Genomic DNA, 17147 nt, shown 5'->3' on the forward strand with positions numbered 1-17147 from the left:
AATAAGGGTCAATTATGCCTGCTGACTTTTTCCTCACAAATAGGAAAATGTTTCCCCTCCCTCAATCATACTTTCAGTTCTCAGGTTTTACACGCAAATGCACACACACTCAAAATGGGATATGCACATATGATTTCATTACAGAGATTCTAAACAAGCTTCCCATGAACAAACTTTCAGCAGGAGACATTGAAGACTAATAAGCAACAACAGATTTCTTCTAATCCATATCCAGAACTATGGGAATTACCACACTTCCATTCAGAAACAAAAGTCACAGCTGTCAGACTTGCCCTCTTCACCCATCTGTTCCACCCACACACTGAAACTAAACAGTCAAAAAATGTCATTTTTCATTCTTCAGCTTCATGCTGCTCTGCAGCATCCCAGAATTCATGTTCCTTGTGCTCCCACAACCCTTCCTGAAGTCAAACAATACATTTTGCACACACCGTTGCGTCAAGATTCCAGGTATAAATAGATTTAACTCTTCCAATTGCCCTACCAGATTACATCAGGCAAGGAGCTAGTCTTTGGCGTGCTACAAGAAGGCAACACCAGGACCAAATTCTTTGCTGTGAGAATCACACACGATGTTCCCTTCTAATATATACTGGAAGGGAAAGTCTTGGCATGCCAAACGTATCCCCAAGGTCCATGGCTCATCATCTCACACATAGAGCATTAACCCTGTAAAACATGGAGTTACAGTCCTCAGGACTGTAAAGAAAACCTTCCAATCGCAAAGCGGAGGCAAAACAGTGCTGCATTGTCTTCTTGAATCTCAAGGTGCTCAGAAACAAACAGCTCAAAGAGGTGTGAACTCCACAGCTCCCTGCTAATCTCACTGAAGTTCAGGGCCAAATTCTTTGATATAATAATGCTACAGAATGCTGCTTTCAATGATGTATTAGCAGGGGAAGGTGGTAGAATGGGATGCCAAAAGTCCAGACTAAAATAAAGGCACTTTGTTATCGAAGTTAACTATTTCACTACTGATCATTTTGCACATGAAGGAGAAAGTTACAAGGGAAAGCTTGTGAAGCAACTGAGACAGGAAGAAAATGCAGAGGGAAGGCCAGAGGAACACAAGGATAGAGACAGTGGAGAAAAACATGGAGGATGGAGGAGACAACAGCAACAGCCATATGTATGGAGGCATGTTCCTCCACATAGTAACATGAACAATAATATCCTTAATTATGGAGGTAGTCATGGAGCTTTACCTTTATCCTCCAGCCCACAGTAAAGAGTGGAGTTCAATGTTTCCTTTGGATGAGGAAGGCACCACTTCTGGTTGATTTGAGAAAATGCTTGAGGAGTTTTTTGAATTCTGCAAAACAGCATTACCTATAGTGTCCAGAGACCACAAAGACTGGGACTCTGAAAGCATAGTGGGAAGCACGGTTGAAATAGAACACAAATATAACCCGGGGGGGGGGGGGGGGCGGAAATGAATACCAAACAAATTGGCTATAACTACTGACAGGCATAGCTTTAGCATTTCCACCATTGCTAGCAGAGAACTAACTCAAAGAAAACGTAAAACATGTTTCAGGCAATTGGGATCTTGTGCTTTCTCTTAAAAACAGGCCCAAACCACAGGTTTTAGTTCCAGATACAAATTTCCTTAAGATCTGGGAAATGGCAGGATGGTATCCTGACCTAGCCTTGTTTCCATCTCTGAGTGAGAAAAACTAGGTAAAAGAAAAATTGGATCTAGACCCAGAACCATGCCTCATCGAAACCAAAAAGTATCTGGAGATACAGTATTCAGTTTTTAGACTCACTACTAAATGCCAGATAAAACAACAGCCCTCATGCACACGTTTCTTCTCAGGGTCCACTAAGTCCAGAAGCACCTGCCCAGGTATGAACTGTGGAAGCAGACCCGTCAGTTAAGGATAATCATGAAAACATTTTGAAGGGCATTTAATTTCCTTCAACTTTCCCGTAACACTTTCTTACACAGTAAGCTTCTAAAAGTTGTGACCTTATCTCCTTATATATTTATACAGTACCTGACACAGTACAACCCTTATCTAGACTGGTGTCTCATTACATTTAACAGATCCTGCTGCTCTTACATAGGGTCGAGTTCCTTCAACTCCTATAACACAATCAGTGAGAGGAGAGAACACACACATCCTAGCAACAGCGTTCAGCTCCAGCAGGTTGTGATGGAGTCTTACAAAATTCATCAACTTGTTCTAACCTGGGAACCATTCTGTATTTACATGGGTTGACTCTATTCATGGAAACAATTGTGGCAAGGGCGCAGTGTCCTGCTCACAGCACCTTAAAAACTATAGCTAGTGGCATTCAACAGGCTACCATCCAGAAGAACTTCTTTCAAGGCCATTGCAAGTAAGTTTCTGGCTAAGCTTGATATTTTGCATGCTGCACTCTTTTCCAATTAGTTTACCTTCCTTGAAAAATCACATTCAGGAGATATATTACAGTTGCATCAGATATTTTAAGGCAAGAGCTCAAAGAAACAGGAGACGGGTGCTTTATAACTTATAACTAGCAAGTCAAATTAAAAAGTTAACAGAAAAGAACTCCCAAGGAAGATCATTAGTTGCCTTGAAGCGTATAAATTATATGCACATTTTCAGGCTGGAATCAACCAAATCAATCCAGGGGACTATGACCTGAAATGAGAGAGCTGGATTTTATGTGATGCCTCTTAGCTCTCCTAGAGAAAACCCGTCTAGCAGTACAAGTGATTCACCTCTCAGGATGATGAGGCTGAGGGTGGGGAAGAAGCTTATACTATTCATTTACAGCTCAACAAAGGAAGCACTGCATTATGATAAACAATAAGAAGAGAATATTGCCAGCTGTCACTGTGTATCAAAGAACTGGACACCTAATGATTAAATTTTTAAAGCATAGTAAGAAAGATGATGAGTGTAAAAAAAAAAAAAGCCCTATTACCTTACCGGTCTTTTATCTTGGTGCTGATAAAATAAATCCACAAACGAATGAGTTGGTGCAGAAACAGTAGCTAGGGCACAGCAACCTTCGTCCCTACCTTGTAGTATGTCAGCACACACAGCAGCATTTCACAGCCCGCGCAGAAGCGTAAGGCAACATTTCATGACCAAACGCAACGCTGGCTCAGCGTGTTTGGCTGCGAGGATACCAGGGATAAAAGGCTGCGCCTGGAAAGACCCAGCTCTTATTCTCCTGGTGTGCAGTTAATCATTTATGATCAAGGCTGTTACTGAGTAGCCTTGGCCAGCGCTGCCCAATTTCAGCTCCAGCAGCACTTAGGGGCTGGCGGGGCCGGGGGAACCGGTGCGCCGCTCGCAGAGCCGGTGCCTGAGGGGGCCGGGGCCGCGGGAGGGGTCCGCCCGCCTCCGCCCGAACCCGGGTCTCGGCGCCGGGACGAGAACCGTTGGAGGAGGGGGCGGGGTCGGGCGCACCCCGAGGTAACCGTCCCCCGCCGCCCCCCACCCGGGCAAGGGGCCCGCCGCCCCGCGCAGGTGCCGCCCGAGGCCAGGCGAGGGCAGGGCGGCGGCCGGCGCCTTACCTCGGAGCCGCCGGGTCGCGGCGAGACGCTGCCGCTGCGGCGGAGGAGCGGCGGAGCCGAGGGGCGCGGCGGCGGCGCTGCCACGGCCGCCCGCCCGCCCCGCGCCCCTCCCCCCGCGCGCCAGCCGGGCCCGCCCCACCAACGGCCGCGCACGCCCCGCCCTCCCCGAGCAACGGTCGCGCACGCCCCCCCCCCCCCCCCCCCCCCCCCCGAGCAACGGTCGCGCAGGGTCGGGCGCGCGGCGTTTCGGAGTAGAAGCCGCCGGGTGCCTCGCTGACGAGGCCGGCGGAGTAAGGGGGGGAGGGGAGGAGGAGGAGGAGGAGAAAGAGGAGGAGGAGAAAGAGGAGGAGGAGGAGGAGGAAGCCTCTCCCCGGCGCGGCCGCCTGTCAGCGAGCTGAGAGCAGGGGATTTCTGCGCCCCCGGGAGAGGGACCGCTCTGCCGGGAAACTCCCGGAAGCCCACCCCCAGGCCGGCACAGCACGCACCGCGGCTTCCTTAGGTGCCCTCAGCGAGCAGAAAGGATTGTGCTAGAGAGCAAGCAACCCCGGGGGTTGAGGTGGTTTAATTTTACAACGGTTTCATGATTTATGTATGCCCTTCTGGTCGCTGCACGTTTCAGGAATTTATTTGTCGATGGCAACACTGTGGTCGTGGTGCAAAGAGCTATTCAAGAACTTTTCACTAAGCAAAATGAAACAGCCAACATAAATCGCTGTTAGCAGATGAATCTTCCTATCTGAATACTCTCAGCAGACTCCCAGAATATACAAATTTACTGCCAGTTTTCCAGTAATCAGTGTTTTAAAATATTACCTAAAACCTCCAAAGAAAATTAATAGTCTGAGCGGTTGTTAAGACCTTTGTCCTGTAAAGGAGCAATAAACGTCCTGTTAAATTCAAACGCTGAAGTGTGCAGGATGCTACTGCACGCTCAGAAGTAAAGAAAATCAGAGCAAAGTTTCCATAAACAACTGCAATCTGCATTTACTATCAGTATTGGTGTCTTACACCATCAGCAGCGGTTCCCTTAACCCAAACACGTATCAGTTCCCATTTTTAATAGCAATGTGGGCAATGTGGAAAATCAGAGCACTAAAGGCATATGTGGTGAAGCTCCCAGATTAATTTCCATTTTAGGCTGCATGATTTTGATGATAGATCGTGTAGAACATAAGAAACACCATCTTGAAGGAACACCAGTCCTTCCTCTCCACATTTTTACATACATCTCTTTTCCTAAAAATACAAAGAAGAGTCTCTCAATCGTAACACACTTCTGTTTTACTTTCTAACCCTCAGCAAGAAAACTGCTTCAAATACTGTTTGGAGGCAGCACTCAGACCTTATTATTTTCAACCACGGATTCCAAAGCTGCAACATGGAAAACGACTCAAGGTGAGATTTATAATAAATAGATATCTGACCTCTCCCCCCAGACAGGCAGAGCTGGCAGCATGTTCCCTCCTGGCAGGTAGATGGCCTGGCAGATACCACCTCCACGTGAAAGCACACACTTCTCTACGACTCTCCAGTGGTGGCCCAGTAAACCTCACCTGGCAGTTTCTACTCCGTTCAGTTGCAGCTGCTTTGTGGAACCAGTATTGAAGGGATTTGTCCACCTACTTCAGAGAGCTGGGCATGACTTAAATATTAAACATTATGGTGAGGCCCCAGGTTCAGAATTAACATTTCTTTTGGAATCATGTCTTCAAAACTATTCTGATCTTCAGCAAATGTTGGTCCAACGTAACTTTTAACGACCACACTTGTATTTGGGTTCCAAGAGTGCTTTTTTTTTTAGTATTGCTGACATTTATCTGCATCCTGAGCTGTATCAATTTTGTCTGGGAATTTTGGAAATGATTCTGAAGTTCCAGTGAACGGTGCATTATATTCATAAAACAAGGATGCCGCTGACCTTTCAGCACAAGAGAATAGATGAGAATCATGAACCTGAGACTCATCTAACAGAACGCAGTGGAAACACATAGGATGAAAGGCTCTGAAGGCTTTACAAATTATATTTGGATGTGGGAGAGCAAGGAGAAAGAGAATGTGGGAAAAAAGAAGAATGAAAAAGGATCCTGCTGTTTAGCTCATGCATAAACTGTATGTGCTCAGCCAAAGGTCACTCCTTTTATTTTCTCATTAATTTCAATGACGGTATATAAAAAATGACCTAAAACTAAAAACAGCCAGAAACAGTTTGGGTTTTTCTGCAACAGTATAGTGGGATGTGAAACCTGAGCTGCAACTTCATTCTGTATCCTTTCTTTCGACTTTTTAAAAAGGAGTGACTTAAAGTTAATTATTTAAGATGAACTGTAAATTTATGTAGAAAAATGTAAGTGGTCTACTTCTGATGTGTTTTCCAAGAAAAATGCTCTACAACTTACCTGGAAGTATATGAGTTTAAAAATGAGGGTTTTATAGCCTGAGTGCATTGAAATTATTTCATTTCTGTTGTTGTTGTTGTTGTTGTTGTTTTAATCCAGTGATATTGGTAAGAAATGGTATAGTTGGACACTTTTGAGGGTGAGTTGTCTAGGTACTAAACACAAGTGAGGCAAACATTAAATACTAGGCTCAGTTTTAAAAAGGGAAGGAAAAAAAGCATTGGGTAGCCTGCAGGTACATACAAACACTGGCACAAGGAAACTGCCACCCACAGCAGATGAAAGTAGAAGACAGAGTGGGAATATAGAAGGAATCATGAATATTCTGCAGTGACGATGGTGAATGAGTGCCTCAAACAAATCTTCAGAAAACAGGAGCCCTTCATACAGAGATTGATGCTACATCTGCCAACTTTTTTTTTTTCAGAGAATAAAAGAAAAAGCCAACATCTACAGGCTGATCTGCAAACTAGGTGTCACAGATTCTATATCAATGTTGAAGGAGTTTTTATGAGTTTTAGCACTACTCCATCAGCTTTTTAATTTTTGCAGCAAATGTGAAAATCTGTACTGACTTGCTGTGTATTTGGCTGTATGCTGAACCTACATTGTTAAAGAGGATGTCAGCTGCCCAGAGTTTAGTTCTCCTCTTCTGTTTATGCCAAATAGCAGTATGAAACTTATGGTCAACACATGTTTTCTGGTGTTTGGCTCCTCTGTAGAGTTCAGTCACAGATAAAGGTAAAGTAATAATCAGTAACAATTAAAACAACTCAGCTGGAACCTGGGCTCCATTAGAAGTGAGATGGCCTCCTGGTCAGTACTGACTTAGGATTTTGCATTAAATCCTCAGTTCAGTTCACCATCATACTCCTGGTGTGACCATTGACAACTCATTTAATTTTCTGTGCCTCAGTTTCCTATCTGCAAAATAGGAATGGAATTTTCAAATCTCAGTATACATGACAAAGAGTATGAGATACTCCAGATGTAGCTATACAACAGAGCGACTTTGGCAGTAAAGGTACCTTAATGATTTCCTGTTCCATTGCAATCTCCCTGTTCCTATCTTGGCACTGTAATCTGTTACCCTACTGAGGTGTGACACTTCCCTGCAGACCAGACTACTGAAATGATCTGGGCTAAAAATCCACCTTTTTTTTTTAGAAATTGTTTTAACTGAGATCCAGTTGACCCTGAAGCTCACAAACAGTAAGACTGAAGGTATAGCAAAGTGTGCAGAGATGGGAATAAGGAGGGAGGGAAAGGTGAAAGGAAGGGCTGCAGGAGTCTGCCACCAACACATCATGTAACCACACCCTCTAATCCTATAGTGAGAGAGTTATCTCTGACATTATGAAGCCTTCAAATAGATAGTCAAAGTGATTATCCAACTTTTATCATAAAAGACAGATGGCCTTAAAAAAAAAACAAAATTAAATAAAAATAGGAAGTTAATTTTTTAGGATAGGATTGTGCCTTACCCCTGGGGTTGGCATGCCGAGGAGACGGAAACCACTTCCAGTTATAGAGGCTATGCAGAGCCCCAGTTGTGGTAGCAGCCCTCAAACTACAAACTCTGCCTCAGCCAGCAATAGCTTCTCTGGGGAGTAGCATGAGCACAGTGCACCTTTGCCTCACTGGCCAGCAGAGTCGCAGTGGAGCACTGGAGAAGGGTCAATGCAATGAAATGTGCTGCTCCTACTTTTACCAGGGAGCTTCCAGACACTGCACTTTCTTGGAGCCCCAAGAAGTGGCAACTCTACTCTCCATCAAGTGCAATACAAGGCTGTACACCACAAGGGTTAAAGACCCAGAAGAAACAAAGCACTTTGTCTTGAATCCACTTCTCCCTACAAATGAGGCACTGGAAATAGAAAAGGAAACCCGGAGACAAAATGCATCTTTAAAAAAGTTTGTAAACACATACAGTAAATATTGAGGAAAAACTGCAATTTTGTGCAAAGCATAATATTTCCACCCTCTAGTGCAGCACTATCAGTCTGTGTCCACTAGGGATCTGGTCTCCAGCAGCTGGTGACCTGTCATGAAAAGGACCTTGAAAAGTGACAAGAGTGTTATGCTAATACCAGATATCAAGCTGCAGTAATCCAGAGGGATGTCACAACATAACCTGTGTAAATTAATTGTTTCTGAAGGGGAGGAACACACCATCCTGATATGGATTCATATCTTGTGCAACAAAGATGTGCTTTCGTAAGGGCTGGGGCTGGAACAGGCGTCAACTTAATGCAAGGAAAGGTGACAAAATCTATCCCTGTCTATTTGTTCTCTCTCCTTGCTTCTTCAGACAAGTACTGCTCCTGCAAGACTTGGAGATGCCAAAGTTTCAGTTACATCAATTACACCATGTCCTCTTGGAGTGCTCCTCAACAGTCAGTCTCACAGTACTACGTAAAGCAGGTCACTATCATTTTGCCTGGCTTACAGATAAGAGACAGCAGCACAGAAAGAAGTGGTGCAGAGAACTTCTCAGCTGCAGGAACAAGACACAGGACTTCTGAGTCCCACCCAATGCGCTAGCTGCTAAGCCTCACCTGATTCTCCCGCTATCGACCATGGGTAATGCGTGGGCTTGGGGCTTCTCATGATTTGTTCCACAGCTTGCCACACACATACAAACACCTACACACACACGGGGTATGTATTCGACTGTAAAACCATGTAAATTACATAATCTTCCCTTGGAAAAAAACTTAATTCAGATAATATTTTTCAGCATGGCAATCACTGAATGCAGCTGCTAGAAATCTAGCCAAAAGCTGCTCCCTCTACACATTTTTCCTAAAATAGCCTACATAGGGGAAAAATAAGCACATTCTCTTTTTCCAGGAAGGAATGGAAGCTGGAGCTGTTGAGAACACAATTGTTGCTCATAAAGCATCTAAAGTAACAGCCCTGCAATCACTAACAAAAACAAATCTGAGGTTTGACAATACCATTAACACTGCATAGCTGTAGACAGGCAATCATTTAAAGAACTGCTCCTTGGGTGGTGGCTAACAACGGGGTGGGGGTGAGGGACATCTGAAAGGGCAAAGACAAAACTTACACATGAAATAGGCTCCAAATTAGTTCACTTCAACCATTAAAGACTGCTGTGTCTAACACAAAGGAAAATGGTATTTATCCTGGTTGCTGTGCCGAAATGTCAATGAATCATCTCTGAAGATGTTAATTCAAACTCCCACTTTTCATGTAAAGTAGTAAAAATCAGGGTCAGTGAAAACATATCTGGAGTGGTCAGCAAAGCCCTTCAGTGAGGTGGCCAGATGCTATGATAATGGCAAGGCATATGCCTACACCTATGCTAGAACTTACACGGCTTAAAAACAGGGCATAGATCAACAGAATGAAAATCAATGTGTTACTATCTGAGGGGGGAATTGATTCAACACAGAAATTTGGGAATAAACTGGTTCACTCACAGTGGTCTGGCAAGTGATCAGAGGGTGAAGATATGGAAAACAGCAAATTACATGGCTCACGTTATAAGGCAGTTGTTAATCTGGGATATGAATGTAAAATGTCTCTTTTAAGTCAGGAGAAAGGCTGATAATAACATTTTATCCTGGCTTTTGTTAACTGCAGTTAAAATATGTGTCTGCAACATTAACGGAAAGAAGTTCAAAGGGAGGTTCCAGAAGTGATTAACAGGGACATGTCTTCAAGAGAGAGATGTTTACATGGCTCAGTCCTTTCCAGGACTTGTGTGGAGTCATACAAAGCACTATATGGAATAACAACTTGCAAAGAAGAAAAAGGAGATTCATGATAACTGTAAAAAAGTTCTGACATTCACAATGGACCAAAAACTTGTATCCAACATTCAGGTCATTTTCATAAATAGAAAACCCCTTGCATTTGCAAATGACATCCCAAGCAAAATATCAAGGAAGTCAGCTTTTTTGGCTCTCAAATCTATGAGTCAAATTCAGAAAGGCAAATTCACAACCCATGCATAAGTTGATGGCCATTATGTTAGCTCAGACAAGGCCTGAATTTGATTAAATGGTTATAAGGATGCAGACTATATACTATATAAGCAAAAATCTGTTTTGCAATGAGATTTATATTACAGATAATTTCAAGTGCTGCTCTGATATCTCACATTTAGTTGAAAATACAATGTCCTCGAATGACTGTGACAGTCAAAGTGCAATTTCTAAGAAAAAAAAAAACGTTTAAAAAGATTGGGAAACAGTCTAGTTAAAATTTTCATGGAAATACGCAGTTGAAAAAAGAGCCTAACACCAGCGTTTTCTGATTCCAGAAGCGATGCAGCAGGATCTTGTGGTGTCTAATGTTTCAGAATGAGTGGACTTGAGCAGGGAGGTAAACACTTAAGAACAATTGAAGTTTAAAAACAAACAAAAAAAAAGTTTTGAGCTCACTCCTGTAGCAAATGGGAAAGAAGTGGGAGAAGGCTTGGCAAAAATCAGCATAATAGAAGGCTTATTGTTGAATCTGAAAGCCTCATTTTCCATCAGTGTCCCTTTTCTGAGAAGCCACACAACCCCTCTGAAAGCACTTTCTATAGAGATGATAAATCTATGTTAGAGATTTATGCACATTCAGATTAAGTCGGGAAATCAGACATGAAAAGGATAATTAAATAGAGAGACAAAAACCTAGAAAGAAAAATTACCAACCCCCCCCAAAACAAACACAACTAACAATACACCATGATATATCAGGTCCTGGGATTCTGACTCTGACTTTGGCACCCATTCTTGCTTGAGCAATGTACGGGGCGTAAGTAGCCTTATCCTGTTCCTCACTGCAGTTCCCAGGACACCAGAGATGAGCACTCTGTACAGCAGCAGATTCTGGGCTGTAGTACACTGTGTAAACAGACTAGGCTTGATATCTTTGGTCCTCCCTTCTTGCTTCTTGGGTGTTTGTTCTCTTTCTTTTCTTTTCTTTTCTTTTTCTTTCTTTTTTTTTTTTTTTTGCACAAGCTCTTAATTCATCAATAGCTGGAAGGACATGGGAAGCAAAAATGCTCCATAGCTATATATGGGATTGTCTGACACCATAGTCTTCCTGCTCCTGCAGGGGCATCCAAACAGCAGTGGAAGGATACAGAGACAGCTATCAGTAACACTAGCCAGCCCCCCAAAAGGCTGTGACTGGCTGGATGAGTTTCTGACAGTGGCTTGCAGGCCCAGGATATTGTTGCTGTGTTAATTTAAATGCTTATTTTTTGGTGCCTTCCACCATCCTTTTAGGGTGCTAATACGTGGTCAGCACTAAAGAACAGCTGAAGGAGTGCATCCTTTAGTTGGTAGCAGTGGTATATTCTTGACCTGTGCTTGGACTAGGCCCTGGGCTAACAGGAATAGTCTCATCCTTTAACTTTAGGCATCCAACTCAGATGCGTATGTTAGCAGCCTTGGTTCCCTAGGCTATCAGGGAAGCACTGGGGTCCCACTGACTTTATAGGAGCCTTCGGCCCCATAAGCATCAGTTAGGTGCCTGAAGTTAGATTGAATAACCCCCACATGGAGGGAGGCCTTAACAGTCACAGTGTTAGTTGTGTTACTTTCCTGCAGCGTTTGATTATAGGGAAAATCAACCCCAGTCACCCAGAGGCATTCTTCCACGGGCTGTACTGCAGAAGCATACTGCTATATGTTCTGACAGGGCTCGGTCCCATCCCCAAAACTCCAGCAACAAAAGAACAGAGCATACCCATTAGCTGGTAGCCCTAGCTGATTGCTAATCTGTCTGGGCTCAATACTGGGAGCAGAAGACCCGAGTGTTCATAAGGTAGATGAGAGCTGTTGAACACAGCAGTCTTTCCAGGCACGAATAAGCGAGGTGCTGTGAGACTTCGCCATTTTGACACAGATGTCACTTCTCCCCTTTTGGCTTTACAAGATGTGCAGTCAACTCTGAGTTGATGGTCCAGCAAACACATTGACTGCACAAAATTAAGTGAAAAAGCCCTTCTCTTTCACATCATTATAGCTTCAAAACATGCAAACTCAGTACTGTGTCATAGTCCAGTGAGCGAACTACCCCAGCTTTGAGGATCTGATACATAAATGCTGCAGCTTTTTGAGAATCTTTAATTTGTGCACCGTGACTTTTTGATTAATTCATTCACTTATTTATTAAATGTTATTTCATTTCACTTGTCTAAAGTGGATTCAGTGCTAATGCTTGATTAATCTCTTGTGGGAGCTAAGGTCAGACACAAATGAAAAAACATGACATCTAAAAGATACAGATCTGGTTCCAAATTTTGTGGTGCAAGGTGATCTACAGTAGAAACTATTTACAGTCCTTTCTCCCACCCCACGCACCACAATGTGTGTGGCAATTCCAATTTCTGCGTAAGAGTTCTGTTCTAGGAGGTGTACAAAATGGTACTTCAGCCTTTGCCGTGTCCTCTTTTCTGCTATCAAACATGCCATTTACGAGAATTTGAAGTTTTTTCCACAGGGGCTGGGCAAGCAGTTTATAGAAGAAAATTCACTTTCGGCTACTAGTAAGCCAGACTAAATTCAAACTATTAAGTCTTGAAGTAAAAAGTACCGTCTCATTTACTAATCACCCAAACCATCACAATTTTCCTTAAACACTGAATCTGACAGTGAAGTGTCCCTTTGCCATCTTGGAGATGTATGGGAGTTTAACTGACACTGACATTAGTAGGAGATAAACGTATGTACCAGGGAAAGATTCAAAGCAGGGACTCGACTCAATAGCTTGTTTTGCACAAAGATTCTAATCTAGTCTCCTTCACATGAAAAAAAGTCACCAGCACAAGACGATCCTGGCCAGAAGGAAAAAGAGAAGTGCAAAGATACTCAATGCTTTGGAGTTTGTTTGAAAATCTGGAATTCAACATGAAACTTATCAGGCAAGTAATGTAAATAATAAAAGTAGCACATGTGAATAATGATCTGACTATTGGAATCAGGAGTTTGGCACCTGAGGTTATTGTTGATACAGTGACATGTCTGATACAGTATTTCAAAAAAGGATTGGCCAACAGGCAGAAACTTATAATCAAGTTAGAAAAAACAACAAATGCAAGGATTACAGTTTCAGTATTGTTACCTGACAGGCAGAGAATTAAAGGAAAGTGGTAAAAATTAGATAATAGAGATAATGCCAGAAGAAACTAAAAAATATCAAAAAGACAAGGGGTAAACACATATTGTCAATAAATAATGTGCTTTAGGAGTACAATGATTCTTACAGAAAATAGGCCAGTGATGTGAATCAGAAATGACCAAGGTTACTTAAGGTTTAATCCAGAATGATGAGCACAGATTTGGTTTCTGCCTCCGAAAGCTCACCATGGTAGAATCCACATTCCTCAAAAGCAAAAGGAAAGTGTCCCCAAACCTCTGTACACTAGGAAATCAGCATCCCTATTTCACAGGGAGGGAGCTCCAGCTCACGAAGTGCCTCATCCAGGGCTGCACAGAAAGGCTGAGAACTGGACTGAGTGTAGCCAGCAAGGCCCTACCTCCACCCCTCATAGAAGCTGTTGAAAGTTACCCTAAAGATAAATCAGCTTAAAACAGCACTCTGGCTAAAACAAGAACAACATTTGTCTATGTGCAGTTATTAGATTTAATGCACAATCACAGCTGGCTACTTTCAAAGACCAGGAAAGAGCTCATATGCTAAGAGAAGACAAAGTAGACATTAAAGGAACTGAAGACAAAACTGAAAAGGGGGCATCACTCCATCTATCTATCTTAGTTTTATATATATAAAATAGATACATATATATTATACAAAGAATAATATAGACTTTTGGATCATCCTTCATACAAGTATCCTACTGCATATAACAGAATTCAGACAATAGTTTTATAGTTGTGCCCCCCAAATCTTCTGGAATGTAATGAACATGTCTCCATTTGTGACAGGTTATTATGTAAGAATATAATTCCCCATCAATTAAAATCCTTAGGCTGGCTTGAAAGTTTTAGTAGAAAGATACCATCATTACACTCTAGAGCCCTTCCACCTCACGGAGATGTATGTTGTTACTTATCAGTGCCTCACTGCCATTACCACAACAGTGAGGAAAAGACCATTTTGTTCCGCCTTGCTACTTTGTCAGCCGAACTGCTAGATGGGTTTTAAATTCAGAATCTGAAGCTGTATGAGTAAAACTACTGCTATAAGTTCTGTGGCCATTCCTGGGCAGAAACAATTGTGAGGAGGTAGCGAAGGAGTCACGAGTGTAAGACTTAGTGAAATGGGATTCTGGCACAAACAGGCTGGAGGGAACTGGGAGGGAAAGAAGGGAAGACAGAGGAAAGGAAGAAAGCAGGGGAAGAAGAACACAGCCAGTCTTACTGCCCTGGATCCACAGCAGGTTCTCAGCACTAGGAAGTGCCAAACTGGTGGTCATGCAGCGAGGAGGACTTGGTATAATATGATCCCAGTTGCTCCTCATACGGCTAGAGGAACTGAATGAGCATTGGCTGAAGCAGTGAGAGGTCCCCAAAACACAGTACCTGTTCTGACCACCAGCTTTACGTGCTGTCATAGCCCCCCACAAGGGGCACCATGTGGCTGTAAGTCTAATGCAAGGTAGTCTAGAACCGGGAACTTGATACAACTCTCAGGTCACAGCTGAGTGAAGACCTCCTTGGTGCGGTTCATGGGATGGGAGAATCCTTCCAGGGTAAGTTCAGAATTTGGGAAAAGAATACACTCAGTATACATGTAAAAAAAACATCCTTTATAGGAAGCTGGCTAACCTGCACAGTTACCTCAACAGGCCAGAATTATAATGATAGCCTGCTCTGGATGGCCTGGCCTCACTGTGCATCTGCCTCCATCTCCTCTCCTTTCATGCCCGCACTGCTTTTCCTCCTAGCAGACGGCCATCCTGCACTGCCTGTTTTATCAAGCACAGAGAGTGGGAAGGCTAGAAACAAGCTCTGCTTTTTCTCCCTGTCCCAGCTCTCTTCTGGTGCTACTCTGTCTGCTAGAGCAAAGCAGAGACATCTCAGTTGGGGCCACGAGGGGTCTGTGAGTGCAGGAAAGCACCAGGTGAAGGAAGGCTTCCCCCTGAGGCAAGGAGATCTCACACCTCTGCCCGAGGACTCTCCCAGTGCCACCTCACCCTTTAGGTGGAGTCTCTAGGGTAAGTCTCTCCCTCACAGGAAAAATTAAAGCATCTGGGGAAAAGGGAGTTATTGGGAGAAGGAAAAGGGACTCCTGTCACCAACCGTAACCCCCCTTACAAACTGCCCCCACCTCAAAAATTTTAATGGTAGCACTATGCTTGGTGGTACTGTGATGCCTGTTTGTGTGTGTGTGTGTGTGTGTGTGTGTGTGTGTGTGTGTGTGTGTGTGTGTGTATGCGTGTGTGTGTGTGTGTGCATGCCTGCGCATCATGAAAGATCCAGACAGTCTTACCCACCTAGCAGTGGATAAGCAGAGTTTGCTCATGCAGGTCTTGGAGAACAGTTACCTGAATGACCTGATCCCTCTTGTAAAACTTGTCATGTCATTCAAGTTTAGCCCGCTGAGTTGACCACACTTAACAACAAATTATTTAGCAGTTCTCCCCATTATGTCATAAATGCTAAATAAGTCATGTTTTGCCTATAGCAAAGTAAGAGGTAATTCCCCAACAGAGACAGAAAGGGAGAGAGAGAGAAAGAGAGAGCAAGAAGGAGAGAGAGGGAAGCTACAGGCTGCAAAACGTATCATTTTATTCCTAGCTTTAACCTTTGAAGTGGAACAGCTTTCTTATGCTAGAACATGCTACTGTTCAGTATGTATCATTGTTTATGGTTGCAAAAATGACTCCACTTGAACTCTAGATTCACTCTAGATTCAAACTGCATACTCAAGAGTTGAAAAAAACAGAGGAAGATTTATGTGCAGACCTCCACCATTCCTGCAGGTATCATACTGCATCCAGCACTTAATAGCTGCAATAGTAGTAAGCTTAAAGTAACATCTGACATTTTTTGCAGGCACAGTTCAGTAGTTTTACCTTGATCCTTCCAAACCATGGTCCCAACAGTACAGCTCCACAACTGAAAAATCTGAATTAACTCCAGGAACAAAAAAAAGAAAAGTACCATCTCTGAACTCTGCTTGTCAACAAGATCTTCAAGAGCCACAGAAAGCAATATACCACTGTAAACAATGGAATACAACGAGGCATTTGCCAAGCAGGGTTTCAAAGCACTCTCTGCTCTTCTGTCTTATACACCTCATGAAATCAGGCTATAAACATCAAGCAGAATTGCAAATAACTTTCTAACCAGAGATTAAATTTGCATAAATTCTTTACCTGGGACACCTGAGGAAGTCTGGCTCTAGACTGCAGCTTTGCCAATCAAATCCACACAATCATTCTGCTATTAAAAAAAAAAAAAGAGAGAGAGGAGGAATGTCTAATGGAGCTCTCAAAATGACAGGTAATGTCTACACAGAACTTCAGGAGGACTTCATTGTGATTTTCTATTGCATAGATCTTGCTTCATTATTTAAAAGGTTTACCCTTAGGGAGCATGAGATCTCCAGGACTCTGAAGATTTGATAACACTTAAATCTGTGTCAGAATTCCCCAAGTTTTATCCTCCCCATGAGAAATAAAAGGTCAGTAGGGATGCTGCACGCTTTGTGTGTACTGTCCCTCAATGAATGATGAAGAGAACACCTCACCAAAGCCTGCTGTGTATTTGTGCTTCTGTAAGCAATGGCTGTAAATTAGGGACTGCAACCTAGACGATGTGCAGTATCAAGCCTTAAATCCCAGAACTATTAATCTGTCACGAAACAGCTAGCAAGAAGTTGTTAAATTTAACTGAATTATGTAAAGGAATCAGCTGCATTTTCAAGAGCAAAACCCAAAACAAGAACAGATGATGAAGAAAACACAGTGCTATATATATTTCTTCAAAAACAGCTCTATGAAGGGAGAAAACATCAGATTTAGAATAAAATCAAAATCTAGGGTGGGAATTCAAGTTACAGTAAAATGCATTCCTTTTTGTTCCAGGGATACCAACATTTGGCTGCAATCGCCTTATCGGAGATAGAAAGCTGCACACTGGTCAAGTAAGACGCAATGCTGATAATTTGCCAGAGGGTGGGTTTAGGCAGATATCATTTGTCATGCTCAGCATTGCTATTGCAAAGCCACTCTGAGATCAAAACCCTGATTGTAATCTATCAAACCAATAATCACA

At 43.0% G+C, this 17147-nt stretch overlaps 1 protein-coding gene and 1 long non-coding RNA gene across 15 annotated transcripts in view; one reads left to right on the forward strand and one right to left on the reverse strand.

The window, feature by feature from the left end:
* Positions 1-17147, reverse strand: part of SPATS2L (spermatogenesis associated serine rich 2 like) — a 137964-nt gene that overhangs the window by 84239 nt on the left and 36578 nt on the right. The window contains exon 1 of one of the 14 annotated variants that reach the window (XM_068948200.1): positions 3539-3647. The exons of 3 other annotated variants lie outside the window; for them this stretch is intronic. Coding sequence is in view for 2 of the 11 variants with exons in the window: in XM_068948198.1 (XP_068804299.1) it covers positions 1227-1347 (121 nt within the window). In the remaining 9 variants the exon portion in view is untranslated. Of the gene's footprint in view, positions 1-1226; positions 1363-2945; positions 2965-3037; positions 3083-3538; positions 3648-17147 lie in introns of those variants that run through there. 10 more of the 14 variants (XM_068948203.1, XM_068948206.1, XM_068948205.1 and 7 more) reach the window with 10 other exon arrangements.
* On the forward strand, positions 3888-9066 carry LOC138067704 (uncharacterized). Its single transcript, XR_011142084.1, has 3 exons — positions 3888-4094; positions 4838-4933; positions 8246-9066. It is a non-coding gene; the product is annotated as an uncharacterized lncRNA (long non-coding RNA).

Source organism: Struthio camelus, chromosome 6 (assembly GCF_040807025.1).
Source record: "Struthio camelus isolate bStrCam1 chromosome 6, bStrCam1.hap1, whole genome shotgun sequence".
Taxonomy (NCBI): Eukaryota; Metazoa; Chordata; class Aves; order Struthioniformes; family Struthionidae; genus Struthio; species Struthio camelus.